We start from the raw sequence: 27,992 nt of genomic DNA on the forward strand, positions 1-27,992 counted from the left end.
TTGTATATTGTAGAAAGAAATGTTGGAATATGAGACATCGTAGTGATGCAACATTCCCCCTCGAAAGCATTCAAGAGTGCGATGATTTGTTGCCAAATGCAAAAAACAAAAAAAAATCTAGACAATGCTATATGTTTATACTTGTTTTGGCTTAAGTTATATTGTTATAAGGTGGTGCTATCCACACATCCATTTTTATTTTTCACATACTCCTCTCAACTTTTAGCATTCGGATCGAATAAATTGAAAATCAATGTACAAAAATTAAGAAAGGTGTGTGAAATGTAAAGACTTAAGAATTAAGCTAACTAAGCCTTAGCAAATATAACTAGCTTAACAACTGTCATAACAAAATAACAACAACTATTGTAACCTCAAGTTATATCTCTAGAGGAGACAATTACATTTTTATCCTCAATATTCTTCGTATAAAAGAGTAATAGTCGTATATAATTGTTGAAGCACATAAATTTCATCTGTACCATTTTAAAGAACTTTGGTAACGAATAAAGATTTGGATGGGTTATATCATCAACAAGTTTGACAACAATGTAAAGATAGATACATAGGTTACCAAACTTTTTTATTTTTTGTTCAACTTCCAAAGGTTTCCCTCTTTCAAAGAAAATCTAAATTGCGGACTTGATTTTTCATAGACAAAATATTCGTTTGTATTTTATGTTTGGTCGTACTTTTTTTAATTATTTTCTTTCGTTGTATTTTTGCTCATCACTTTAAATTCTGATATTTGTATCTATCTACTTCACAAATTTTAAAATTCAAACTCATCAAACGATGATATATAAGGTAGTGTCATGGTTTTTTTTTTCTCAGTCGAATGACTGAGAATACTGTCATTCGTTCTTGGTTGGAGAGTTTGGCGTGCCAAAATCAAGAAAACAAAAAACTCATGATTACAAAAGGAAGAGAATCTCACTCAAAACTTGGTTAGCTTTTCCTTTTCCTCCTTTTTTTACCAAATTATAGCGCACGCGCGCATCAACAAAAAATCCTTTGACTAATTATATAAGTTTTACACCTTCCATTTCAAAGATGTAAAAGTTCGTAGTAAAGTAATTAGGTTTAGTTTTGTTGAACTATTTCTTTGTATACAATTCATTTAATGTTTCCTGTATTTTGACCTATTTTTTCCCATTTATTAGTGTAAACAAGCACAGTTTTATTTTTGGACATGTCTCGCCCTCAAATCCACCAATTCAGTGGCAACTGGTTTGGCCAAGTTAGCAACCTATTTATGTTTGTTTTCATTATCTATATTATAATAAGACCGTTATTATTTTGAGTAAAAAAACTACTTAACATGATCGGACTAGGATAATAGGACAAATTTTTTTACAAAATTTTAAGCTCTCAAATTCACTTGCATTCAAAGGTTGCTCACACATTAATAAAATGAAGCAACTACACTATCATCAAAATTGTGTTGTGTGGGTTAACAAAAAGAACAAAAATTGTGTTGTGTGGCAATGATTTAATTACGAAATTTCACAAATGACATTCTTTGAATGATACTTGTATTTCTTTTTGGGGGATGAGCTCATTTTTTCACTAACAAATAAAGTATTTTTATCCAAAGAGAGAGTGCAAGTAAAAATTTCATAGTTAAAATTGTTCAAATAACGTATTTTTACCTAAAGAGAGAGTCGCTGTTTCGTTTTCATCGACATCAAGGTATGAAAAACTACCCAAAACCACACGCAATACCAATATATAGCTTATCTTATTTTTTTATGTGTATCCGAAATATGAGATGATACATCATAATTTATTATATAAATAGACGATATGTTGGATACGTTTCATTTTTAATGTTTATTATCTATGTCTCTCCACTTATATTATAATATGAGTTTCATCGTACATATTTGTGCTAATCAAGTATTTTTACGTCAACTTCATTTCACATGCATTGATAACATTCGCCTTCTTAAAATATCGGACACTTTTGAAGTGAATTAATTAAAGTGATGATGGTGTCAACACAAGAGACTTGTGATGAGGTCTTCGATCCATCACCCATGAAGGAAGTGGGACTAACCTAATTAAATTTGAAACCCTAGGAATATGTGGAGAGATTTTTAATATGTTCAGAACACGGGATGATATGCTAGATGTTATTATATAAATGGATAAACACTTAGAAAAAAAAGTTTCTCTCCAATTGAACAATAACGTGCGGTGTACCATCCTATATCCTCGACACATTGAAAAATTTATCCAATTGTGGTGCAGTAATTTTGTTACAATAGTTTGGTGAATGAATATAATCTTTCATGCATATATAATGTAGTACGGTGCCGGGTATGGACCGCAGTGAGTAGGGTTTGGTGGTGGAAGGGCCGTCTATGATGTGTAGCTGCTGTTGTCAATAAATTTTTAACCACCACGATCAACTAACTCTACAGAATTTTGGGGTGTTGGTTCAACATCCAATGTTATCCTATGATTATTAACGAATGACTTGAACCAAACATTAATTATGGTTTGGAATTTCTAAGCCACACGATTGCAGCACATAATTGACCCATCACCCTTCACTCATTAATTAATAATTTTGTGTGCACCAAGAAAATTGTCATATGTTGGTATCAAATCATGTATTATGACGTGAGTTTTGCACCCAATCTCCCTCATGTCTTTGCACTCGAGGGTCAATCTCCGTCTGGTCAGAAGAAACTTTTGCACACCTCTATCACCCTTTGGGAGCCCTACGCTCTGTAAAAACTAAAAACTATCTATCTGAGATTGTTTCTTGGCTGGTAAGACTTGACACAAAGTTAAAATTCTAATTCTTATAGAGTGGTATCTCACGGATAGCTCGGAAACTTTAAAACTATGACATTCTTCGCCTCCCACCTAAGTTGCGTAAAAAAAGGCTGAAAGTCACTCTCAAAGAACAATAAAACTTTATGTCCAAAGTTGAAGCGTTCAATTCTGAAAGTTATTAAGAATAATAACATTATGTGACAATATTGTTTTAAATACTCATCACCATCTTTTATTTACGACACGTATAATTTGGACGAAAGACATGAGACTGTACAAGCTTGCTAGCAGAACTTACAAAAGCTGATGACTACGAAAGTCGTGCCAAGTTATAGGAACAACCAACCTACTATTTTGCTCGTATGGAAAACCGTTTCCTAATTTGGTCGACCTTTTATCATGCAACGATTTTTGTGGACTTGGAAATTGTTAAATTTGTCCACTCAATATTCTCATGATTTATGTTTTCAGTTATAGCTTATATACGTTATTTAATTGCATGCATTGATTGGATCCAACTTAAATGCAATTTGATTATTTTTAACCCAACAATTAGACTGTATTAAATAGTTTAATATAAATGAAAAACTTCTAATTAACTGACTCGATCGTTTAATTTGAAAATAAATGGTCGAGGTTTGACCTTAAACCTTAAATTTAAGAAATGAACCGAGTCAGTAAAATCATGCTTGTTACACTTAAAGATAGGAATGCAAACAAATTGAGTTATATCATTACCTAAAAAAAACATTACCAAAACAAAGAAAAGGTCGTAACTTTATCTTTACTGCAAAACAAAGAAACTAACAAGATGCACCCTTTACATTATATCAATTCAAGAATCACAACTCCTGGAGAGATTTTACAGTATGCTGGAAACACAGTTGAGTACATTAAGTGTAATAATATAATTAACTGAATTTTTTTCCTTCAAATTTTCAACCAATTGTAATTGTGTTATTACAATTGATGCAATGAGCCATGTTTCCGATACACTTAAAATTCTCCAACTCTTGTGGTAGTATAACATACGTGGGTTAGGTCAAGTCATAAATTTTTCCACCCTTTACACCTACGTCTAAATCCATTCATCGTAAATTAAAGTTGTTTAAAATAATGAGTTGTCTATATTAATATTCAATCGTTCTTATAATAAGATTAAAATTTGGAAATCCACGATAACATATAAGATGAGATTGAGTAGGAAAGTGAATGAAGAGTTAACACGACACCTAGAATTCACTTAATCACAATTAGGCTAGTATGAGTAGCTTAGTTTGACCAATTTAACAAAACTTAAAAATAAGGTGCGTGGGTTAGAACGAACCCAACTACAAGCAAAGCGCATAAAACAATTTGCTTTATCCTACTCCAATCGCCACCGTCAATTCATTTTTTTGCCCCCCAAAATTAAATTAATTAAATTAAAATTAAAAAGAGATTAATTAATTTACAAATACAAAACACTAAATTCTGAAAACGAAAGCAGAGGCTGCCACGTGTGCAAATCGGAGGGGACAACGGTGCCCCAAAAGGGGGGGATAATCTCCGGATCATTTCTACCTAATCCACTAAATTTGAGAATACGAATTATTGAAATTTGATCCAACGATTATAAATAAATGGTAACTTATTAAATAGAGTGAGGAGAGAGAGAGGACAGCTGGGGAAAAGGGAGTAGAAGAGAAGAGGCGAGAGAGCTCTTTCGCTTCCGAGAATTGTCTTTTGCATTTTTTTCTTTCCCTTCTGCTAAAAATCTAGGTTATGATCTTCTTTTGTTCTCTCATTTAAATTTCTCGAGAAAATTCCCGATTTTTCTCGGGAAAATCTCCTACCGAGTTTCATTTTTATCCCGTTCTCTCTTCCCGCCCATCTCTGTTTCTGGATTAGATTCTCTGCGAGTGAACCTACGGCCTGAGCTTCTCGGCTTGCGATCCAGCTTCCAATCTAGGTTTTTTTCTTCTGTTTTCTCACTCGTCTTATTTTTTTTTTCCTGTAAAGTTTTAATCTTTGTGGGAAATTTACGTAGACAGGAAGAATGCGTGTGATCCGAACGTGGGTTATCGGCATTGGTGAGATTTAATGCGTTTTGGGGATTGGGGAGCGTTAGAGGTGGTGTAAATGCGAGAGCTTGATGGTTTGGATGCTATCGGATAGATTTTTTGGGACGGTTTCACTTTTGTCACAAAATCTTGTAACTTTCAGAGAGCTCCTGAGAGACATTGGTTGAGTTTGCTTGATGGGATTTATTTATTCAGTTCTTTTGTTAATCACCTGAAGTTAGAGAGATTGGTTTGCCTGATGGGATTGATTTATGTGTGAAATCTGGGAAAGGTGGCAAATTTGGAGATGATGAAGAATCTGATTGTGCTGAAGATATAGAAAAATGGGGTTTTTCTAATTTGGATTGGGAATTTAGCTGCTCCAGATCTGTCTACCATTTGAAAATTGGGTATTGAATATTCAAAGGGCCTTTTTTTTAGCCTGCAGATGTTGGAAAGTGACACTCTTTCTTTTGCAAGTTTGAATTGTGAGGAAAATTGAGTTAGTAAGTTCAGGGGAAGTTCAATAGTGATAAGGTTTTTGAGGAGAATATGATATTTTAGGTGTAGGAATTCACTGGGAAATTAACAGAACACAAATGCAGTTGTTTCCTTTTCTCATTTTTTAATCTTTATCCAATGCAGCAAAGAAATTTCCACAAATATTCATGTATGCATTTGATGATTTACATTTAGCTGACTAATTATGTGTTTTTTTATTGGTTATATTGTTTCTTTTATTCACACTTCGATGTTTTTGAGAAGTCGATTTGGTTGAGTGCAGTCAAATTATTTATAGTCACTTCACATCTGCTGCTTCAACTTCTGTATAATTTAAGATATTACAATCTCTTGCATTTGAATCCTAAGTAGTTGCTTGTATTTTGACAGAATATGGGGACTTTCATACTTTAAACATTGCGGTGGATTCGCCTCCTTTCTCTGAAGATTTAGGGCCAAGAGACTTGGAAAATCTTCCCTCTGCATTGGACTAAGATGTCGATGTCAGGTATGCTTCCTGGTTAGCTAGATGAATTTGTTATCTCTGGTTGAGAATAATTTTACACAATGCACTCTGTCATATGAAGGGAATATGGGAACGTGATGCTTGTTTTATTAGAAAAAACAAATGCAAATTTGAGATAAACTTTGCATATTGTGGTACTGATGGTTATGCGTGTTAATCTGTTTACTGAAGGCCTTGAAGGGTTTGGAGCTCTTGAGGAAGTCCGAGAGAGAAGATCCGATTTTGAGATTTCTGAAGAGGAGAGAAGACGCTCAAGAATTTGTAATCTCAAGAAGAAGGCGATAAATGCTTCCAGTAAGTTTACCCATTCTCTTAAAAAAAGAGGAAAAAGGAAAATCGATTACCGGGTTCCATCAGTTTCCATACAAGATGTACGGGATGCGAAAGAGGAGAGTGTTGTGCAAGAGTTTCGTCAAAGACTCCTTGACATGGACTTGTTGCCAGCAAGGCACGATGACTACCATACTTTGTTGAGGTCAGTCAAATCCATCCAATATATCTGTTGGTAATAACATAGTGGCCAAATTTCAGTTTCCAATTGAGATATAGTGGATTATATGGTATATTTGTTCGACTCTCATGTAGATTTTTGAAAGCTAGAGACCTTAACATTGAAAAAACACTCCGGTTGTGGGAAGAAATGCTTAAATGGAGAAAAGAATTTGGAACAGACACCATTTTGGAGGTAATGAGGTTATCTTTTGTCACTGATGATATAGCTATGGATGTATTATCTTTTAGACAGGTAATTTTTTGGTGTGCTAGGAAATAGAAATAAGATCTTCGTCTAATTGGAATTTGGAAGCACAAATTTAATTAATCTAAGACCTTTGAAACTGAGTGTCATATCTGGAGAATGTCATCTCTGGTGATAAGGGTTTTTTTTTTTTTTTTTTGAGAAGAAACGACTCTGGTGATAAGTTATTATTATCTGAATATTAATAGGGCTCTAACGGTTGGAATGTTGTAGCGTGTTTGAAATGCAAACTGATAACAAAAAAAATTTGGTTTTTTATTTAACTCTAACTCATTGTTAAATTAATAAATTTGAAGGATTTTGAATTTGAAGAGCTTGATGAAGTAGTGCAATATTACCCTCAAGGATACCATGGGGTTGATAAAGATGGCAGACCTGTTTACATTGAGAGACTGGGAAAAGCTCATCCAAGTAGGCTAATGCAAATCACCAGTATAGAGCGATACTTAAAGTACCATGTCCAAGAGTTTGAGAGAGCTCTGCAGGAGAAATTCCCTGCTTGTTCAATTGCAGCAAAGAGACAGATATGTTCAACAACTACTATACTGGATGTACAAGGCTTGGTATGCTTATGTCTTTCCTTCACATTTGTACTTCTGTTACTGCCGTTGCTAAATTCCAGAATTCTAACTAGAAAAATGATCGTATGTGAAATACAGGGCATGAAAAATTTCACTAGGACTGCTGCAAATCTTTTGTCTGCCATGACAAAGATAGACACCAATTACTACCCTGAGGTATTGGAATCACCTGACAATATTTTGATTTCATTTTATTTGGGTTTAAAGAATAATATTTTTTTTTATAAAGTGCCATATGGGTCTAACAGTTTAGCAATATACAGACTCTACAACGAATGTACATTGTCAATGCTGGTCCTGGCTTTAAGAAGATGCTTTGGCCTGCTGCACAGAAGTTTCTTGATGTAAAGACTATTGCAAAGATACAGGTAAAGGATACTGCTCTAGGCCACGTGGCATCTAAATTTCCTTATCCTGCAGCCTTGATCGCTGATAATTATCTTAAATCCAGGTTTTGGATCCCAAATCCTTGTCTAAACTACTGGAAGTCATTGATTCAAGGTATGTATACCATAATACTCTCTGCAATATTTTCATTGACGCTTGACAGTACCCGTCAGCTCACTGTACATATCTCTCTTTTCAGTCAGTTGCCAGGCTTCCTGGGCGGATCATGTACTTGTTCAGCTGAAGGGGGTTGCCTTAGGTCTAATAAAGGTCCTTGGAATGACATTGAGATAATGAAGGTTATCATCTTTTTTTATTTCCCTAATGAGTAGTCTAGTGGTTTCAGGCTTCAATCTCTTTATTGAATTAAGTACTGAATATTAACCCAGCGTCTCTAATTTGTAGCTTCTGCATGCTGCCGAAGCAACATTTGTGAGGCAAATTTCTAGTGTGTCTGGTGAACAGGAGAAATTTGATTCATATATTCAAATACACCCACTGAAGGTTAGTTCAGAAATATTATTTGTAGTACTTGATGTATTGCTGGTTCAGAGAAGTTGGCCCATACTTATTCTTTTATTCTTTGTGTGTTTTATCAGGGTAGAACAAGCAATACATCAGTTGTAGAATCAGGGTCAGATATTGATGATCCTTGTTCTTCACTTGGACAAAGGAGTTCTGCATTTCCTCCTTTGGACGCAGTTGATGAAGAAGTGAGTTTCAAGATTAATTTTCTTTGTGATTTGTTTGGTTCAAAAGATGTACTGCATCTGTTGGTGTGCGTATTGATTAATCTGTCTTTCACACGTTAAGGCATTAGATCCAAATGCATTCTACAGCAGTGATGATCTTCCCCGGGTTGAGAAAGCCAGAACAAGTGATCAAGGAGTTCAATGTCATCAGGATCAGAATGTTTCTTGTGAAGCAACATTAAATTCAGAAGGTGAACACATTATAATCTTATTTCCAGTTATTTTTCTTTTCTAAAATCTTTTGTCTACTTCTATAAATGTGAAAAATGCATTTACCACTGCTTATATATTTCAACTATTAGCCGTTGTTCCCTTTTCAATCTTACCTTTCAGCTTATATCCTAAGTTCATGTGTCTTTTCAGGTAGTTCAGTTAGGTTTGACGCAGCTGAGGACAAAATTGAGAAGACGGACTTCACTCGTGTGGCAAGAAAGCTGATATCTTTCGTGATCAGACTAATACCATTTTCTCATATTCTACAATTTGAATTTTGGAGAAGGCAGAACACCATTTACCCATCGAAGTTGGTGGAAAGCAACACGAATGGTCATTTACCAGCCCCTGAAGTTGTGAGTCAAGAAGACTACGTCCGCCCGTGTTTACAGCGTCTTCAGCAACTAGAAAAAGTATGTGAGGAGCTTAAAAACAAGCCTGCTGCAATTCCTTTAGAAAAGGAGCGAATGCTGATAGACTCGATGGACAGGATTAAGTCTGTTGAATATGATCTCGAGCAAACAAAAGGAGTATGTTATGTTTAAATGCTTTTAGCCATTTGATTATTGATCTTTTAATTGCACAGATAACAATGTTTTCATTTCAATGTTGTCGTTACAGGTGCTGCACGCTGCAGTTGTAAAGCAACTAGAGATTGCTAGGTTGTTGGAAAATCTACAGGAATCTAAATTTCATGTAAGTCTATCTGCAACAACTTCAACTTCCGTGGTTAAATTTCTGTCTAAATCAAGCGACTTCCATTTTCGGGTTACAAATTAAGCCTTTACTAGTATTAGGAAAGTCTTTTATGGGGAATTTTATCATCGACAAATGATCAACAAGGTAGAAAAGCATATTGTTATAGCTAGCTACAATCAATGAGCTAATGTTCATTTCGTAGCGTTTCGTTTTGTTGAGCCAAATCTGACAATGGTGAGGCTCTTTTTAACGCAGAGAAAGAGACCGTTTTGTTGAGTAGGTAACGACTCATGGCGGGAAAGGCTACACGTTTGGTTAAAGAAGTATGATGCAGAAAAGGCCCCTTCTTTTCATCTTTTTTTGAAATTGCCTCTCAATCAAAGCTATATGAAACTGTGTAACCTTCTGCTGCTTTGAGACATAAAAGTGCAGAGATGAACAGAAAAAAAGGAATTAATGAAATCTTGGTACAATTTTGTACAATTCGGCAGTGATTGTTTTTCTCTTTTGGAGAAATTTGAAGGTCTCTACCCTTTAGACCAGATCCATTGCAATGTATATAATGAAACACTGAAATCAGTAGAATTTCCTCCATGTTAATTGTATTCTCATGCAATGGCTGGGCTTGATGAACAGTCTAGACAGGATCACCAGGTGTTTTTTCTATTAGTTCTCCAAAATTATCGTATGCACTCTATAAAAACACGAGCGAAAAATTTGCATACGGAGCGCTGGATGATTTTTTTGGATTGGTAGTAACAGCTCGCTTTTTTTAGTGAAAAGTCTCGATTTTAACAGTAAGAATAGTTCAGTGTTCGATTAAAATTAAGATTAGTTCATATTAGTGGGTTAATATTAAGATCAATTCAGCGTTCCATTAAGATTAAGGTTAGTTCATATTAGTGGGTTAATATTAAGATTCGCTCAGAGTTCGATTCCTTTTAATGTACCAAAGAAAGAAAGAAAAACAAGATGTTTGGATGTTTGAAAAAGGAAACGATCGCAAGACATTTAGGTCATGTTTGGTGACTAATTGAATTGGATTAGATTACTTAGGATTGGAATCCTTTATACTTAGTAACGCAGTAACACTATCCATTTTCAGCTAGGGTTTCCTAATTGCCCTTGGATTTGGAGTATAAACTTCCTCTCTACATATATCATTATAGCCGGCCTCATTAGAGCATAACATCATTCAACATCATTCCAAGAAACATTCTACAGAAACCCTAATACCATAGACGATGAAGAACGTTGAGATTCGACGCGTTTGGCAACACAATTTGGAAACTGAGTTTTCTCTAATTCAGTCCATGATTCGTTACTACCCTTTCTCTCCATAGACACCGAATTCCCGGGCACGGTTTTCCATTATTCCGATTCCTACACCCCCTTAACCCCGGCATCCAAATATGAGCTCATGAAGGCCAACGTCGACAACACCAACATAATCCAGTTAGGGCTAACGCTCTCGGACAACAACGGATACATACCCAGTTTTGGCACAAATAGCTGGTACATATGGGAGTTCAACTTCAGGGACTTCGATGTCGAACGTGACCTTCAGAATACAAGTTTGATTCGGTTGCTTGAAAGCCAAGGAATCGATTTCATGGAGAACAAGGAAAAGGGTATTCGTTCTTCCGACTTCGCCTTGCTGTGGCGTAATTTTTTGCTGTTCTCCAAGAAATCCCGGTTGACATGAGTGACTTTCCATAGCGCTTACGATTTCGGGTACCTAATCAAGATGCTGAATCACAATCGTTTGCCGCAAGACATAAACACTTTCACGGACATGATGGATATATACTTTGGGAAAAATGTGTATGACATCAAAAGCATGATTAGGGTTTCTCGAGAGATTTATGGAGGATTAGAGAGAGTGGCTAACAAGCTTGGGGTTGATCGTGTGGCTGGGAAGAGTCATCAGGCTGCTTATGATAGTTTGCTGACTTGGCAAACGTTTCGGAAGCTTACAGATGTGTATCACAGAAGCATGCTAGGGGAAGATGGCTGCAGTTTAGATTTGAGAGATTTGGATTGGTCTCAAAGGGTTTTGTATGGTTTGGAAGTTGAGGCTCATTGATTTATTAATTGCAGTACACAATTGTTGATTAGTTATTCATTTATTTCATTCTCTTTGTAATTTTCTTTGATACGTATTAAGTTGGATAATACTTGAGAACTCACCTTATTTCGAACTTTCATTTATGCATTTTTCTTTTTCTCGGAAGTGCAAAATCATGGACTACATTTAAATGCATGGTGAGAGAATAGAGTTATGGTTATCATCACAAGATTATTAATCGCATCCTCCTCATCACATAAAACATTTGCATAATCTAAGTAAAAGCAAAGTATGATATAAAAGCATCACATAAAATCGATTTTGAACAAATATACGTAATTAAGTTTAAAAGCAAAAATTCACTCACACACTGTATAGTCATAACCGCCCTACTCAGCACGCTTTTCGAAATCCCTAGATCTTTAGTTGGTAAAATAATTGAAAACTACGAAGATTATTGAAAAAACGAGACTCAAACTATCAAATTCGGTGTCTAACAACCTACATCCACCGTTCCACGCGCCACCACATGTCGCCATACGGCTCCATGCGCCATCACGCATTGAAATAACCTGGTTTTTTTTACCATAAGTCATTGATCAGAGGCCGAAATAGAAATAATTATTAACCTGAGACGATGTCGTGATTAAGTTAAATTAGTTTTATAAAAGTTTCAATCTCAAAAATTGTAGAGCTCATTTGGATATGCTTTTAAAATGACTGAAAGCGTTTTTGGTGAAAATCTTTTTGGAAACAATCCTTAGTAAAAATGCTAATAAATCTTGGAAAAGCACTTAAAGTGCTTTCTGCAAGAAGCACATAACTGATATTTCTTGTAGAAAGTGTTGGGTTTTTGGCTCAAAATTAGGATGATGCAATAAATTAGGTTTGTGTTACCTGTTTGGTTTTGGTGTCCTATTTGGGTTTGGTTTTGACTTCTTAGTTAGTTTCCTTAGTGGAGAGATTTCGTTAATTACCTATTTGATTAGGATTTGGATTTATTTCCTATTAGGATTCCTATTGTAACCTAAGTCCTATGCACTATAAATAGGACCTTAGGGTTAGTGTATTTTGTGTGGCTCATTCGTGTGACAATTTGGTGAGAGTCAATTTGTGAGTTTGTGAGTTAGAGAGCAATTTGGGAGAATCTTCTCCATTAGTTTTGGGTTCTCTACTCGTTTGGTTTAGGGTTTGTAATTTGTGGGATTTGAGTTGTGAGAGTTTAAACACTCTTTTGTAATCTCCGTTTGTTTAGTAAAATTCCTTGCGCTTCGCCCGTGGAGTAGGCTTTACGCCGAACCACGTAAATCTCATGTTAGTTTGAGATTGTTTGTTTTAGTTTTCACCTACGACGTTGATATTGGTACTTTGTTAGAATTTGCTTCCGTTTGCGCATAAAAGTACAACAAAAAGCACTTAAAGTGACTTTGGAACCAAAAAACATTTTTTCTAAAAACACTTTCAATTATTTTAAAAGTATATCCAAACGCGCCCGTAGAAGGTGACATTTATGAATTGTATACCCGAACATAATAATTAGGGTAAATATCAGTTTACTACCCTTATATTTCGTGGTTTTCAACATTTAGTACATCAAGTTTTTTTCGTCTTAGAGTCATACCTAAAGTGATAATTTTGGGACCGTCTCATACATTCGTTGGTCAAACTCTGCTGTTAACTGATGACGTGGTGCCTATGTGAACAATGATTGGATGTCACGTGTCATTAAGGGTCCACGTGGAAACTTTTTTTTTTGGAAGAAGGGGTTCAAACAAAATTCAAAAATTCAAAAAAAAATCTTCTACCTCCCCCAACCCCTCTCCCTTCTCTCCTATATTCCTTTGGCCTCCTCCTTCTCTATTCAAAAACCCCATTAATTATACCAATTAGCTATATGATATCATCACATTCTTCAGACCCAACAACTCTTCCTCCAAGCAACCAAGAACCGCATCCAATAGAACCCAGCAATGGAGTCACCTCAAACCAGGAAATCGGGGCTCTACCTTCCCTTCGGGATGTCCGAGACAATGCTCCACCTCGATTCCGTTTTGGGTTCTTTTCGTGCTGTTTCGAGTCTCTCAGCGTCGCCGAGTTCTTATCGGGCGATTTCGAACCTATCCTCACCGTCGAAGCCCTCGACTTGTTGCGACAGTCACTCTAAAACCCTATTTCTCTCTCTTTCTATAAAACCCTGTTCTTGTACTTACTTCCCAGAAAACCAAAATTCCATCTTTTTCAATGACTGCACTTGCAAAACCCTAAATCCCCAAATCCAATTGTGAAACCAAATTGAATCCCTTTTCGTTTTAGAAGTGGCAATTCTCTTTGGATTCGACTGATTTGCAGAGGAGAGAAGGAAGGGGGGGTCTATCGATTTACAGGTAAACCACGAACGAAGCAAACCCTAGAATTGATAACAATTTCAGAAGACGAAGAAGGAAGGAGAAGAATACCTCTGTTGTGCGAAAAGGCGAAACTTGGAGGAGGATTCAACGGCGGAGCTCTGAAAAAAAAAAAAAAAAAACTTGGAGGAGAGGAGGGTTTGGTGGGTTGGTGTAAAGGAGAGAATGGAGGGATAAGGGAGGAATGAGGAGAGAAGGGAAGGTGGTGCAATCTAGCAACGGTGAAGCAGAGAAAGACCTTGCCTTTCTTCTTCTTCTTCTGACGTCCATGGGGCTTCTTTTTTTTTTTTTTGAATTTTAAAAAAAAAATTTGAACCCCTTCTCCCAAAAAAAAAAAAAATCATCTATGTGGATCTCTTAATGACACGTGGTACTCAGTCATTGTCCACATAGGCATCATGTCATCAGTTAACTGCAGACTTAACAGTTTGACTAACGGATATATGAGACTGTCCCAAAATTAACATTTTAAGTATGACTCTAAGACGAAAAAAACTTGATGTACTAAATGTTGAAAATCAGATAACATAAAAGTAGTAAACTAATATTTATCTTAATAATTATATCAAATGTAGCGACAAGGAACTGACCGTGGTGGACCATATTATTCTATTGGCACAATAAGTACATTATTTTCTTTGTGGTGACAGCAGGATTTTGGTTGGAAAAGGTCGAGTTAACGCGCATTTCCATTAAGATAAAAGCATTGGAGAGACAACACTGCCCATTACCATTAAAATCGAATGGAAATTGGCAATAAGTCAGAGTAACGTGTCCGTCTTTGCACCAAATTCAAATCTTTTTTTTTTCAAAAATTAAAATAGTTTAGTATATTGTCTTGTTTAAAAATTTAAAAAACAAAAATAAACATTGGCCGAAAACAATAAAACATAAAAAATGCTTAGGATTGGCTACAAGACATGCACTCTATGCTTTTAATCTTTTATAACTAGTGTTGTTTTAAACTCCATAGACGAAATGAGGTAATATGAAAAACGAAAGATAAATACAAGGGATAAAATGATACGTTGATTGTGCAAAAGAGTAATGTTAGAGAGATAAAATTTACAAACTAAATAATGTGTCAGATAAAAATGAGCACATTTATCAACGTTTAAGTAAAAAATCTACCGTCAGTGGCTAATGTACATTTAATCTAACAAAATATACCGTTTAAAAAAAATAAAAAATAAAAAAAATAAAAAATCAATCGTCAACTTTTATGTCCTTTATTTTAAAATTTTATTTATAAATTTAATCTCTTGACATTACGTAAAATAAAGAAAGTGATAACAAAAATAGGCCAAGAGGGAAGGGGTTGAGGGGTGCTGACCAAATAGTGAAGAAAACCAGTTACCGCGGAAAAGGATCCTCTTTATGGAGATCCGGATGATCCATCAATCACAGTCGTTTATTATACATCGTGTGGTCAGAAATTCTTTTTAAATTTAAATTTTAAATTAAATATTAATAATATCTAAAAAAAACTGATCGCACGATGAACGATCGTGATTGATGGATCCTCCGGATTCCCACAAGGAGGATCCGGAGAGGATGCTTTTCCAGTTATCGCATTACCCGCTGTACTCCATTAGTCCACGTTTTGAAGCAGCTATAGCTTTATCTAAATTCTAAGGTAAATAAATAAATAACAAGGGAGCTTTATAGACAATAAAGAGAGATCTTTGATCCCTGACTTGGGTTCCCATTTGTGCTCTCCGAAAACCCAGAAAGTATGGTGTTTCATCAGAGCTTCTGCTTCTGCTTTTCCATTGTTTTCCTCTTCCTTTTTCTGGGTCTGCCTGCTTCTTCTTCCTCTCCAACTTTCATTTCAGGTGCTGCCCAATTTAACATCTGAAATTCTATATATGTATTTATATGTTGTAATTTTGCTGGGTTTTGATTCAAATAAGCTTAGATTTAGCAAAGCTCTGAACTTTTTGATTTCTGTGTGTGGCTGCAGATGGTGTCTTTGAATCTCAGGCTTCTGTCGGCCGGCACTTGCTGCAGGCCAAGAAAGGTTATTTCCTTCGTACCCTTTTCTGAAAAATATGTTCTTTCGTTGTTGATATCATAAATTTTTTACTCTAGAGATTGAAATGCAGTGCTAAAAGGTGGAGAGGTGATTGTTTCTATTTTTGGAAAATGCCCATTTGATTGATTTTTCTTGCTGCAATTTTACTGAGTTGGAGGATGAAAGCGTATCGAGTGTGTGTGTTGTTTGTGAGCTATGATCTGTTAATGGAGGGTGATGGATTGGGCTTAATTAGGATAACCCCACTAGTGATCAAGGACTTATCTTTTCTATAATTTTGACTTTTGGGTTTGTTAAGTCCACATCAAACTTGTTTTGAGAAATTAATTGACGAAGTGAAATCGAAATTTAGTATTCAGTAGGTGGTTGATGGTTCATCATATATCTGCTTACATAGCATTTGATATTCTGATATTTAGTTTACTTTTTAACTCGCGCGTACAGGAAAAAGAAAATAGAGGAGCTTTAGATCGGGCTTCAATTTGAAGCCAAGAAATCGATGCATAAACATTCTGCAACTTGATTGTGCTGCGTGTATTGTCTTCTCCTTGAAGCCTTTTGTACCATTGGATTGCCCAATATTCCGCATGATAGTTGGAAAGTAGTGTTGCTATTTGGTGCCCCTCTCTACTTTTTCCGTTGATTTGGGAATTATAGGTAGAAGGAGCTTATGTTTTGTTCCTTTGAGAGACCTCGAAGGATAGAAGCATATTTAGGATGGATCATAAAAAAGAGAAGTTGGGTTTTGGTATATGAACTTGGAAGCTTATGTTGTCACACCATGTCTCTTTTCGGTTCTGCATCACATAGAAACTTAACGCTTGTTTGGACCTATTTTCTTTCGGTAGATTTATATAGGAAGTAAATAACTTAGTCTGTTGAAATTTTGGCTTCTGCTATCTGCAGGTTGTCCAGTGAACTTTGAGTTTTTGAACTACACTACTATCACAACCCAATGCAAAGGACCCCGATACCCTGCTAAACAGTGTTGTGATGCATTCAAGGAATTGGCTTGCCCTTATGCAGACGTGCTTAATGACTTGACAAACGAATGCGCTTCAATTATGTTCAGCTACATTAACCTCTACGGAAAGTACCCACCTGGACTTTTCGCCAATGAGTGCCACGAAGGAAAGGAAGGTCTGGAATGCCCTGCCTTACCACCATCTACGGAGGTGGCCAAGGATGTAAATGGGGCTCATACCACAAGCTATCCATCTCCGTTGCTAATGCTAACCGCCGGCATCCTAGCGTTGTTGTTCCGGTTACTATGAATTTCCTGACCATTTTCCACCAATTAGTATATTCTTATGGCGTGAGAACACTTACAATTTTTTCATTCATCAGGTTTCCATCCATGTTTCTTCCGTAAGTGCTAGAGCTAGAAGATACTTTCCATTTAATTAAATTAAATATTATCACTCTGTGTGGCATTCGTAATTTGTAATATTTATAAGACCTTTTGTGCAATACCTTGACAGCTATAATATGCACGTTGAATGATCTGTGTAAAATGAGCTGGATTTTGTAATGTGTGGACCACCCGGATGCAATTATCTTCATATTATCTGTTTGCTTTGGACATTTTTTGGGTTTCTGTGGCTCGAAATATCTGCAATAACCATTAGCATTACATCCCACAACCGTGTCTCTCATTTCGCTCGCTGCTGCCTTACATGGCTGCTCTCGCTCCTCCGTCTCTTCTCAATCATAACAACCTGCCATCCTTCTCTCCGAAAATCGCAGTGAGAATGCCAACCACTCTGGTTTTGCTTCAAATGTGCTGCAACTTCCAAGAAGTGAGACAGGTGCACGCTCAGTTGGTTGTATCCGGCCTCCTTGACCGCCCTCTAAACGCCGGTAGGCTTCTCCAGTCCTACGTGATAATTTCGCAAATTCACCACGCCTTGTCGATTTTCGATAGAATATCTTATCCTGATGTATTTGCCTACAACAACATGATCAGAGGATTAATTTTGGTTAACTCCCCATATCACTCGTTGTTATTGTATAACAAGCTTTTACTAGATAGATTGAAACCAGACAATTACACTTACACCTTTGTTCTTAAAGCATGCTCCCAACTGAATGCACTCTTTGAAGGCAGACAAGTGCATTGCCGGATAGTTAAGGCCGGGATAGCTATGGATACTCACGTTCACAGCTCACTAATACACATGTACTCGAGTTCAACGGACAGTTTGGATTGCGCAGAACAAGTACTCGCAGGGTTCTCCGAGGAAAACACGCTTGCAAAGAACTCCTTAATTTCGGGGTACCTTAGATGGGGTCGAGTAGAGAAGGCTAGAGCAATGTTTGACAACATGGTGGCAAAAGATGATGCATCTTGGAGCGCGATGATAGGAGGGTACACAAAGAACGGTATGTATGCAGATGCATTAGGGATTTTCCGAAAAATGACGATGATTTTGAAGGTTTCTGCAAACGAATCGACCCTAGTGAGCTCATTGTCTGCCTGTGCTCATTTGGGAGCTCTAGATCAAGGGAAATGGATACATACATATGCCGATAAAATCGGGGCTAAGATTAGTGTGACTCTTGGCACTGCTCTCATAGACATGTATGCCAAATGTGGCAGCATTGAACACGGTTACGAAATCTTTCGGAAGATGTCACAAAAAGATACAGTTACTTGGGGAGCTATGATTTCTGGTTTTGCCATACATGGGGATGCCGAGAAATGTTTCGAATTGTTTGATGAAATGGTTGCGAACGGAATGTATCCGAACGAAGTCATTTTTGTGGCTATTTTATCTGTCTGTTCCCATGCCGGGCGTGTCGAAATGGGATACGAGTACTTTCACAAAATGGTGCATGACTATGGGATAAGACCATCCATTGAACATTATGGATGCATGGTAGACCTTCTCGGCCGTGCCGGGCGGCTCGAAGAGGCGGAAGAGCTCATCATGTCAATGCCGGAAAACCCCAATTCGGTTATCTGGGGTGCGTTGCTTGGCGCTTGTCGGACGCATGGTGACCTGAGGAGAGGGAACCTTGCATTCAAGCACTTGACTGAACTGGAACCAATGTCTGGTGACAGATACAAACTAGCAGGGATTATGTTTGCCAATACTGGAGAAAAGGAAAGTGCAACTGAAATTCAGAAGCTCATCGGAGAAAACGAATTGGAGACTACTCGTGGAATGAGCTTCATCGAAATAGATGGCGTCGTCCATGAGTTTGTAGCGGGGAGTATTCATCATAGCAGGCACAAAGAAATCTACAACATGTGGGACAAGGTTCATAGATTGTTGGTCATTGATGAAACCGAAATTGGAACTCCATTCTTTACGTTGGAAAATCGCAATAAAGATGAAGATGCCACATCATGACTAGTTGGTTATTAGCGCAAATTAGTAAGAGCATTTACCACTGCACGAAAGACTTGTAAAATATTCGATTCATTCATGATCTTGAAATGTAAGATAGCTGTATATATTCACAATTTATTGAAAGATCTGGTTCATGATAGAATTCTTACATATATGTTCTGGGATGATCACAAACTATATCATATGCAATGATAAATGTACTTCCAGTTTATGCATGTTCCTCTCTCTGCTCTCTGAGGGAGGAGGTTATCAGAAAGTTACTTAACCATAGTGCCTTCATAAGCACGATTCTGGACTTGTGCCAGAACTGGTTCATGTGTCACGCATGTACGCACCAATGACCAGGACACTCGAAACTGGAAGTACCTGGAGCTTGCTTCAGACCTTGTATGATCTATACGTTCAGGCAAGGAATGTGGGATATTTTGGGCCAATATCGTCCTTTTCCAGGTTGACATCTCTCTTCTAGTAGAGGACACTTGTCCATCGTAAATTGCGTAAGTGAAAGAGGCAGGCCCTCCTCTGGAATGGATGCTAGCTTTGGGCAAGCAAAGAGCTTCAGAGTCTGAAGAGAGGTGAGGAAGTGAATGCTCTTGCTGAATTTCTTCAGATTTGGGAAGCCAGAAATTGTCAGCTCAGTGAAAGATTTGGGGAGCAGCATCTCCATCTCCTCCTTCCCGTGGGGCGGAAACGACACCACGTCTGGATCTTCACTTAGGATCAACAACTTTTTGAGAGAGGTGAGTTTGTGCAATTCCCACTCCTAGAGCTTCTTACAACTCTTGACTTCATAAACTTGAAGTGAAGTCAGGTTGGGGGGAAAGGAAGTCAAACCTTCCAAGAAGTCAATCTCCAATTCCTGAAGAGAGGCGAGATTGTGAATGTCTTCCGGTAACACCACCAAATTTTCGTAGCCGGAGATTCTGATCTCTTTAAGATTGGAGGCTCTTCTCCCCCAACTCAGTCTCGGGATGGAAACAAGACTTGCACAGTTGGAAACCATAAAAGCTTGAAGATTGGAGAGGTGGCATAGGTCCTCCGGCAAGGATTTCAGATTTTGACAACTGCCAATACTAATATATTCAAGAGAATTATTAGTATTGTCGTGGAAGAACCCGTCTGGTGCTATTAACTCCAGCTGCTCACAGGTGAATATCTCAAGGTGTTTAAGCGCCTTGTAAAGCTGGCCTCTCAATGATAATGATGTCAGAGATGGACAAACAGATATCTCCAAGTGCTCAAGACAGAGAGAAAAAGAAGACGAAGAAGAACCAACAAGCTCCTTCTCCTCCTCTACTAATGATTTCGAACTTCTACACCACGATATATGTATTCTTTTCAGATTTCGGGGAATTTGATATTTTGAAATATACATCAGAGAGTCGCATTCTGTAATCTTCAAGACTGTAAGAGAAGGTGGCAGGCCAACATCTGGAAAAGAAACTAGACATGAACATGCCGTATGTGAAGCTCCTGAAGAGATGACAATTGATGCAGCCCCTTCGGCAGTTGAGAAATCAGGTGAGGGAAACATCTATCCTCATTTTTCAATGAAGCCGTCAGCTGCTCACAACTGAGAATAGTCAACTCCTTAATCTTGCCTAATCCTTTCGTAAATCCCCCTGCTTGCAACCGCAGCTCCAAAATATTTGAGAGGCACAAGGTCTCTAATAACTTCAAGTCAACCACAGTTGTTGAATGTACCAGCGCTTTGCAACCTTCGATCTTTAATTCTCTCACTTGTTCATGGTTGGCAATTGCAACCACCAATTCCTCGCATCTAACAATCTCAAGTGTTGTTAACGAATTAAGTTTCTTCGGCAACTCACCCCCCAGTTTAGGGCACATTTGGATTGAAAGAAATTTTAGGCTAGGGAAAACACCACTACTCATATCATGATCGAAAGGCAGCCATTTCTCCCAGTGCTTCATATCCGAACACTTGAGAATCTCTAATACTCGAAAGGGCAAGCTACCCTCTCCATAGAATTCGGGACCAACAACTTCCACTGCAGACATTCCCGTGATATAAAGTTCTTTAAGGCAAGGCAACTGTCCAACTGGTGGCAAGAGATGACAATTAGAACAATTGTATAAGCTCACACGCACCATGTTAGAGAACAGAGGATCTCCAATCCACAAAGAAAATTTCAATCCAGCATAACACTTGATGGTGAGCTCTTTGAGATTTTTAGGAGGTTGTAACATGTCAAGCATGCCCAACTCCATTTCTCTCGATCCGCTCAAATAAGACCATTTCAGCTCCAATGAATCAAGCCTTTCCTTGCCTATTAAATTGGCCCTGCTAGCATCCTCACCATCCTTTTGAGAGGCACAATGTCCATCGAAGATGCAGTAGGGACCCTATCTTTCTTATCCCAGACTGATCACTACCTTTACCCACCGCAAAATACGGCAAGGATTGCAAATTTGTCAGTCGACCTAAATGTGGAGGCATTCCTTCCAACAAACATATTTTGGAAATGTGGAGATGTCGCAAATAGGGATGGGCAATGGTTATGCGGACGGGTAACCGCGGTTAATTTACCCATAACTGTTTATGCTCATACCCGCATAACCGTTTACCTGTTGGGTAATTGCCTAAACGGTTATACCATACCCATAACCGTTTATAAACGGTTAACCATACCCATAACTGCATACCCATTTAACCGTAACCGTTTAATACCCGTTTACCCATTTATCATTTTTAACCCGTTTATCTTTTTTTTTTACCATTACCCTTTTTTCACCCTTCTACATGTTTTTTAACAACTTGAAAATTAAAAAAAAATTATCATAATTTTTTTTTGACAATTAAACACCGTTATAGGTACATTTATCATACATTTCCATATTTTAATTTTTTAAGTCCTTATACCATTCCAATAATTGAAATAACAGTTTACGGACGATATTTTTAACTGTTACCAATGAAGGTAAATATAATATTTGCTAAGTATTATTAGGTTACAAAATTGTTTAGAAGACATTTCTGTCAAAGCATTTCTGTCAATTTCACGGTTACCCGCAAGGAATTTAAATTAATTTGGCCAATTCCTTGATGATGAGAATCATCATTCCTGTAGTAGAGTTATTGAGAGAATGACCGATGAATTCCTTGCTAATTTATTGGGTGCTAAGTATTATTGGATCGAGAACATGGTTTGTGTTAGTTTTACATATATAAAATAAATGGGTAAACGGTTACCCGTTTATAACCGTGGTTAATACCGATAACCGCCTATTTAAATTTCACGGATAAACGGTTATACCCATAACCGTTTATTTATTTAAACGGTTACCCATAACCGTAACCGTTTAATTTAAATGGACGGGTAACCGCGGTTATCCATAACCAATGGGTATTTGCCTATCCCTAGTCGCAAACTAATTAGATTACTCATGTCTACAGGTAATACCTTCAAATTATAACAATTTTCTAACAACAATGTCTGCAAATTGCAAAGAGTTGTTATTGATGTAGGCAAACTCTTTATTTGTGTGTAAGAAAGGTCAAGATACCGTAGATTCCACAATTTACCAATAGAATTGGGAAGCTCAATTATTCCATAGCCATTCAGTGAGAGCACTCGTAAGATTCGCAATTTTGGCAATAGATCAAATGTAACCGTACGAGTTAGATTGTTTCCACAAGATTGTGAAAACGGTAGGAATGTTCTCAAATGTTTAACTCTGGAGATGGCCTCAAAATTTTTAACACCATCATACACAACACTGACATAAGACATATTACATATTTGTCATTGCTTTTGCTTGCCTTTTGAAATAACGACCTAGACAATAGCTCTTGAAAATAATCAATGCCTGTATCTTCAAATTGTTTCTTGTCCTCTGGTTGTTGTTGAACCAAACCCTCTGCAACCCATAGAAGGATCAACTGCTTCTCCCCAAATTCATAGTCATTTGGAAGTAGGGAACAATAGGCAAAGCATCGTTTCAAACTCGAAGGGAGATAGTGATAGCTAAATTTTAATACTGGGAGAATACCACTATTATCTGATAGACTCCACATCTTGTTGTTTAAGATTTCCTCCCATTCTTCTACTTGTTTACAGCGTAGAAGACCACCAAGAGTCCTTGCAGCCAAGGACAATCCGCTGCATTTTGCAACAATTTTCTTCTTAACCAACCCAAAATTTTGCGGCCTATTGTTGGTAATGTCCAAGAGGGAATAATGCTCAAAGACTTTCCAACATTGATCATCTGATATGCAATCCAATTGATAGACAGTGGAACCCATCATCTTTGCAACATTTGCATCGCGTGTTGTCACAACTATCTTACTTCCTAATGCTCCAACATGAAAAGGAGACTGTAATTTTGTCCACAAATCATACACATGTATTCCAAACATCGTCTAGAACAATTAGAAACTTTTTGCCGCTTAATTCCTTACTCAAACTTTCTCGAACCTTGTTGAATTCCTTGAATTCGGCCATCGGACCAGATGTGGCAGATTCAAGAATTGCCTTTGTCACTCTTTCAAGATTGAAGTCATCCGACACAGATACCCATACTTTTGGGTTAAAATCTTTCATTGCATCATCACAAAAAACATGACTTGCAAGTGTTGTCTTTCCCACCCCAGGCATACCAACAATGCCAACTACATGAAAGTTAACGATAGGAGGTGCTTCTTTTAATAGCAAGTCAGTAATCTTCCTCTTGTCTGCATCCCTTCCAATCACTGGTCCTTCTGGTAGATAGGAACTTAGTGGCATATGCCAGCCAAGCAGTGAAATTGTGGTTAGATGGTATCAGATACTTGGCTTATGATGTAGAAAACATATTGGACAAGTTTTCAACTGAAATGTTGCGACACCAAATAAAGGAGAAACATTAGGCTATCACTAGCAAGGTATGGTGGTTGTTTTCTGATGTCAAATTTAATTGTAACATGAACTCGGAAATAAAGAAGATTACTGGTCGAATACATGAGATATCAGAACGGAAAAACCAACTTGGTTTAAATGTGGTGACATCGTCTACTAAGGCATGGCATATGCCACCAAGTTCCTCTCTACCAGAAGGACCAGTGATTGGAAGGGATGCATACAAGAGAAGATTACTGACTTGCAAGATATGGCATATGCCACCAAGTCTCCTTTTCGTGTTGGAGCATTAGGAAGTAAGATAGTTGTGACAACAAGCAATGCAAGTCAGTAATCTTCCTCTTGTCTGCATCCCTTCCAATCACTGGTCCTTCTGGTAGATAGGAACTTGGTGGCATATGTCATGCCTTAGTAGACGATGTCACCACATTTAAACCAAGTTGGTTTTTCCGTTCTGATATCTCATGTATTCGACCAGTAATCTTCTTTATTTCCGAGTTCATGTTATAATTAAATTTGACATCAGAAAACAACCACCATACCTTGCTAGTGGTAGCCCAATGTTTCTCCTTTACTTGGCGTCGCAACATTTGAGTTGAAAACTTGTCCAATATGTCTTCCACATCATAAGCCAAGTATCTGAGACCATCTAACCACAATTTCACTGCTTTGCTGGTCAATTGCTTATCCTCCGCGTCGTTAAGCACAACTCGAATATCCGACAACATCGAATTCCATTTCCTTTGCCAACTCCTAAAGTAGCTCAATGTCTCACGTGATGTCAACCTTTCAAATAGCACTTTAAGGAATCCAGAAATAAAGACCTCTCCGAGTGACATAGCTTCTGAAAACAACTTCTTCAAAAGAGTCTATGTTAACAACTTCTTCAGGAGAAATTAAGGTATCGAGATCGAAAGAGTGAAGTGAAGCAACCAATCCAAGAACAAGTAAGCAAATGCTATGGTTAAGCTTGAGCAATGAAAACTGTTGAACTGGAAAAAGTGAAACCTGCTAAGAGAAAAGTAAGAAAAATGAATAAGCCTAGTGACATGCAGGACAGAGACCTAATACTGTTAAAAAGACCGGGAAAAGTCCAGAAAGAAATCTTGTTGCAGCCACAAATCATTTAAAGAGTTCAAAGATAAGCAAGCTTGCTTAGAAGATAATTATTTTTAAACCCAGAGAATAGCATATGCAGCAAGCTAGTACTGATGAAATACTCAAAAAGGCAAAACTCATTTTCATTTCTTCCCAAAATTAAACATAAAAATGTAAAAATTGATCTGCTTCGAACTCAGAAATTTCGAAAGAATGGAACTATGGTAACAAAATTAAATTATCAATGATAAATTGATTTAAGACAATTCTAGTTTGGAAGTCAAGACTCTAATCACAAATACAGTATCAGCCATCACTGGAACCAAATTGGAAGTTAAGACTCAAATCACATCTGAACTAAGTTGTTTAATGTGAATTTTATTGAAGTTCATAAACCCAAAACCCAAAAAACTAATTCTCAATTGATCAATAATATTGACAATATATCCAACATTTTAGAAGGGTCATTAATAAACATCTACTAATCCGTAGTTACGTGTAGTTTGGTAACTGGAAGCATGAGGCTTAACAAATTTGTAGATGTTTAGTAATGACCCTTCTGAAGCTCTTTATCAAAACAACCAGAACCTACTTCAAAATTATAAAATAGTTCACTCTCTAGAGTATAAAATTACAGAAACTACTTCAAAAATAAAGAAAATCTCCTGCTTAATGATAAGGAATGAACCAATACTACAATTCCCATGCATCACTACATTACTCTTCCTGTCATTTTGTTAGAACTTTTTTGTAAGAAAAATTACATAGTACTTATCTAACAATTATTTTCTATTTCTACATAAACCCTAAACAAATTAATCGCCCAATTACATTTCATTTCTTTGCAAATGCTACAGCAATATATAAAGTCTTCATTCAATTTGGGATTTCAAAATAAATAACTCTATTTAGGAAAATTAAAAACTCTTCCTCGCCACGAAAAATTAAGCAACTACTCCCAGTTGAACCAAAACAACCTATAAAGCCTTATACTTGACCATATTTCACCAAAAATTTCTCCACCTATATAAATCCCCCCCTCTCCCCCAAAACAAACAGTACCCAGAAACCATTTTCCATTAAAACAACCAAAAACTGTAAATTCACAGAAATTGAATGAGAGTTAAATGGTAAAGAATTACCTTCCAAGAACAGAAGCGAGAGTGTTGAAACCATAATTTCCCTCTCTTCCTCTATCTCCCTCACCTATCAAGCCAAACCAATAATCAGTTTTGGAGTTATCAAACTTAATCAGCACAGAAAATTATAATCAAACCCAAACTATGATTTCAATAAAATCAAACAGCAAAAAACCAAATTCAATCGAATATAATAAAAAAACCAAACACAACTTTATATCAAAACTTTGGAATTTTGAAACTGCTCACCTTAAATACAGAGGGCTTCGTAGGCAACAAAGAAAAATCCTAACCACGGCCTCCATTTTAGGGTTGAGAGGGAGAGACTTGTTGAGATTTCGGGGAGAGGATTTTCGGGGGGGGGGGGGGGGGGGGGGGGGGGTGGACGTGCGGGTGGGTGTCCTGTGGCTGAAGCATCGGTCAGAGGGTTGTTGGGGGGGGGGGAGGGGAGGAGGGGGACAAAGGGACTGACGGATTGGAGAGAGATGGGAGCTATGGGTTTGGACTGAGTGAGAGATAGAGATTTAGGTAGGTTAGGGCGTATGCGATTTTCTTCGTGTGAACACGAAATTTTCCTGAAACGAAAGAGACAAGAACACGTGCACAAACAAATATTTGTATTTGATGATTTTGGGTTACAATCTCTCTTTATTTTGATCCTCTGATTCGATCTCCGTAAGGTGTTGATTTGTGGATGTTTCGTTGATCCAAGGGCCGTCGAGACTTGATTTTGGATAACTGTTGGAAGTTTCTTCAAGGGCCGTGGGCTTGATCTTTGAAGGTGGATTTGAGCGAATCTTCAAGGAGCCGTTGGGGCTTGATCTTGAGGATGAGTGTTTCTTCAATGGCCGATGAGGCTTGATCTTGAATAACGGTGATGGACGGATCTTCAAGGGCTTTTGGGCTTTGATCTTGAAGAACAGTGATGAATGGATCTTCAAGGGCCCTTGGGCTTGATCTTGAAGAACGGTGATGAACAGATCTTCAAGGGCCCTTGGGCTTGATCTTGAAGAACAGTGATGAACGGATCTTCAAGGGCTTTTGGGCTTGATCTTGAAGGACGGTTGGATGTGTGGATTTGTCGACGTTGTTGATCCAAAGGGCCGTTGGGGCTTGATCTTAGGATGAATGAATGATGAACGATGGTGCTTTTTTTCAAGAGCCGTCGGGGCTTGATCTTGAATTGGTGGATTGTTGATCCAAGGGCCGTCGGGGCTTGATCTTGGAAGAACGATGAACGAAGAACGAATAACACTTTCTTCAAGGGCCGTCGGGGCTTGATCTTGAATTGGTGGATGATTGTTGATCCAAAGGGCCGTTGGGGCTTGATCTTGGAAGAACGATGAACGAAGAACGAAGAACACTTTCTTCAAGGGCCGTCGGGGCTTGATCTTGAATTGGTGGATGATTGTTGATCCAAAGGGTTGTTGGGGCTTGATCTTAGGATGAACGATGAACGAAGAACGAATAGAGCTTTCTTGATTCTTCGGGAACCTGGATGCTTGAGAGCTTTGGAGTTTCAGAGTTTCAAGAATTTCGCCTAATGATTTTTGGTCCTCCTCAAATGAATGAATTAGCCTTCTATTTATAGAAATTTCCAAGGCCTAATTTTGAATATAATATTCCAGATGAAATAAGTCGTTTCTGCCAGGTGTTGACATGTGTCTTGTTTGATGACTTTTCCGATGATTCTCGATTTTTTGTTTAGACACACGCTACGCGTAAAATTTATGTAATACATGAGCGTTGAAACTTTGATTTATCGGTCAACATTTATTTACCGAAATTTC

At 37.5% G+C, this 27,992-nt stretch overlaps 3 protein-coding genes and 2 pseudogenes across 4 annotated transcripts; 4 read left to right on the forward strand and 1 right to left on the reverse strand.

Annotated features, from left to right (window-relative positions):
• The first annotated feature begins 4,432 nt into the window (after positions 1–4,432).
• On the forward strand, positions 4,433–9,735 carry LOC126616179 (phosphatidylinositol/phosphatidylcholine transfer protein SFH13-like). Of its 2 annotated transcripts, XM_050284187.1 has the most exons (16): positions 4,433–4,738; positions 4,821–5,239; positions 5,721–5,838; positions 6,028–6,331; positions 6,442–6,541; positions 6,910–7,176; positions 7,273–7,350; positions 7,458–7,562; positions 7,646–7,695; positions 7,781–7,880; positions 7,987–8,085; positions 8,181–8,294; positions 8,395–8,524; positions 8,697–9,076; positions 9,168–9,242; positions 9,501–9,735. In XM_050284187.1, the coding sequence occupies exons 3-16, from the start codon at positions 5,826–5,828 to the stop codon at positions 9,519–9,521; spliced, it is 1,836 nt and encodes a 611-aa protein (XP_050140144.1). In that variant the 5' UTR covers positions 4,433–4,738; positions 4,821–5,239; positions 5,721–5,825; the 3' UTR covers positions 9,522–9,735. The 2 variants fall into 2 exon arrangements, with proteins under 2 accessions (XP_050140144.1, XP_050140143.1); XM_050284186.1 differs by lacking the exon at positions 4,821–5,239.
• A 237-nt stretch (positions 9,736–9,972) lies between these two features.
• LOC126616180 (probable CCR4-associated factor 1 homolog 11) lies at positions 9,973–11,345 on the forward strand (annotated as a pseudogene).
• Positions 11,346–15,332: 3,987 nt separating this feature from the next.
• LOC126615832 (GPI-anchored protein LLG1-like) lies at positions 15,333–17,284 on the forward strand. The gene is made up of 3 exons (XM_050283746.1): positions 15,333–15,553; positions 15,682–15,738; positions 16,660–17,284. The coding sequence occupies exons 1-3, from the start codon at positions 15,454–15,456 to the stop codon at positions 17,025–17,027; spliced, it is 525 nt and encodes a 174-aa protein (XP_050139703.1). The 5' UTR covers positions 15,333–15,453; the 3' UTR covers positions 17,028–17,284.
• A 132-nt stretch (positions 17,285–17,416) lies between these two features.
• Positions 17,417–19,251, forward strand: LOC126615831 (pentatricopeptide repeat-containing protein At2g20540-like). The gene has a single exon (XM_050283745.1). It carries the CDS (start codon positions 17,430–17,432, stop codon positions 19,107–19,109), a length of 1,680 nt encoding a protein of 559 aa, XP_050139702.1. The 5' UTR covers positions 17,417–17,429; the 3' UTR covers positions 19,110–19,251.
• Positions 19,191–26,535, reverse strand: LOC126615834 (putative disease resistance protein At3g14460; annotated as a pseudogene).
• Between the last annotated feature and the right edge of the window lie 1,457 nt (positions 26,536–27,992).

This window comes from Malus sylvestris, chromosome 3 (genome assembly GCF_916048215.2).
Source record: "Malus sylvestris chromosome 3, drMalSylv7.2, whole genome shotgun sequence".
Taxonomy (NCBI): domain Eukaryota; kingdom Viridiplantae; phylum Streptophyta; class Magnoliopsida; order Rosales; family Rosaceae; genus Malus; species Malus sylvestris.

Excerpts from the sequence above, each read along its gene's own strand:
- LOC126615831 (XM_050283745.1), top strand. The coding sequence starts at position 17,430 with ATGGCTGCTCTCGCTCCTCCGTCTCTTCTCAATCATAACAACCTGCCA.
- LOC126616179 (XM_050284187.1), top strand. Across the intron at positions 7,177-7,272 it reads TACTGGATGTACAAGGCTTG|GGCATGAAAAATTTCACTAG; the intron begins GTATGCTTATGT and ends TGTGAAATACAG. Across the intron at positions 7,881-7,986 it reads ATGACATTGAGATAATGAAG|CTTCTGCATGCTGCCGAAGC; the intron begins GTTATCATCTTT and ends TCTAATTTGTAG.
- LOC126615832 (XM_050283746.1), top strand. The coding sequence starts at position 15,454 with ATGGTGTTTCATCAGAGCTTCTGCTTCTGCTTTTCCATTGTTTTCCTC. Across the intron at positions 15,554-15,681 it reads CTCTCCAACTTTCATTTCAG|ATGGTGTCTTTGAATCTCAG; the intron begins GTGCTGCCCAAT and ends GTGTGGCTGCAG. Across the intron at positions 15,739-16,659 it reads CTTGCTGCAGGCCAAGAAAG|GTTGTCCAGTGAACTTTGAG; the intron begins GTTATTTCCTTC and ends TGCTATCTGCAG.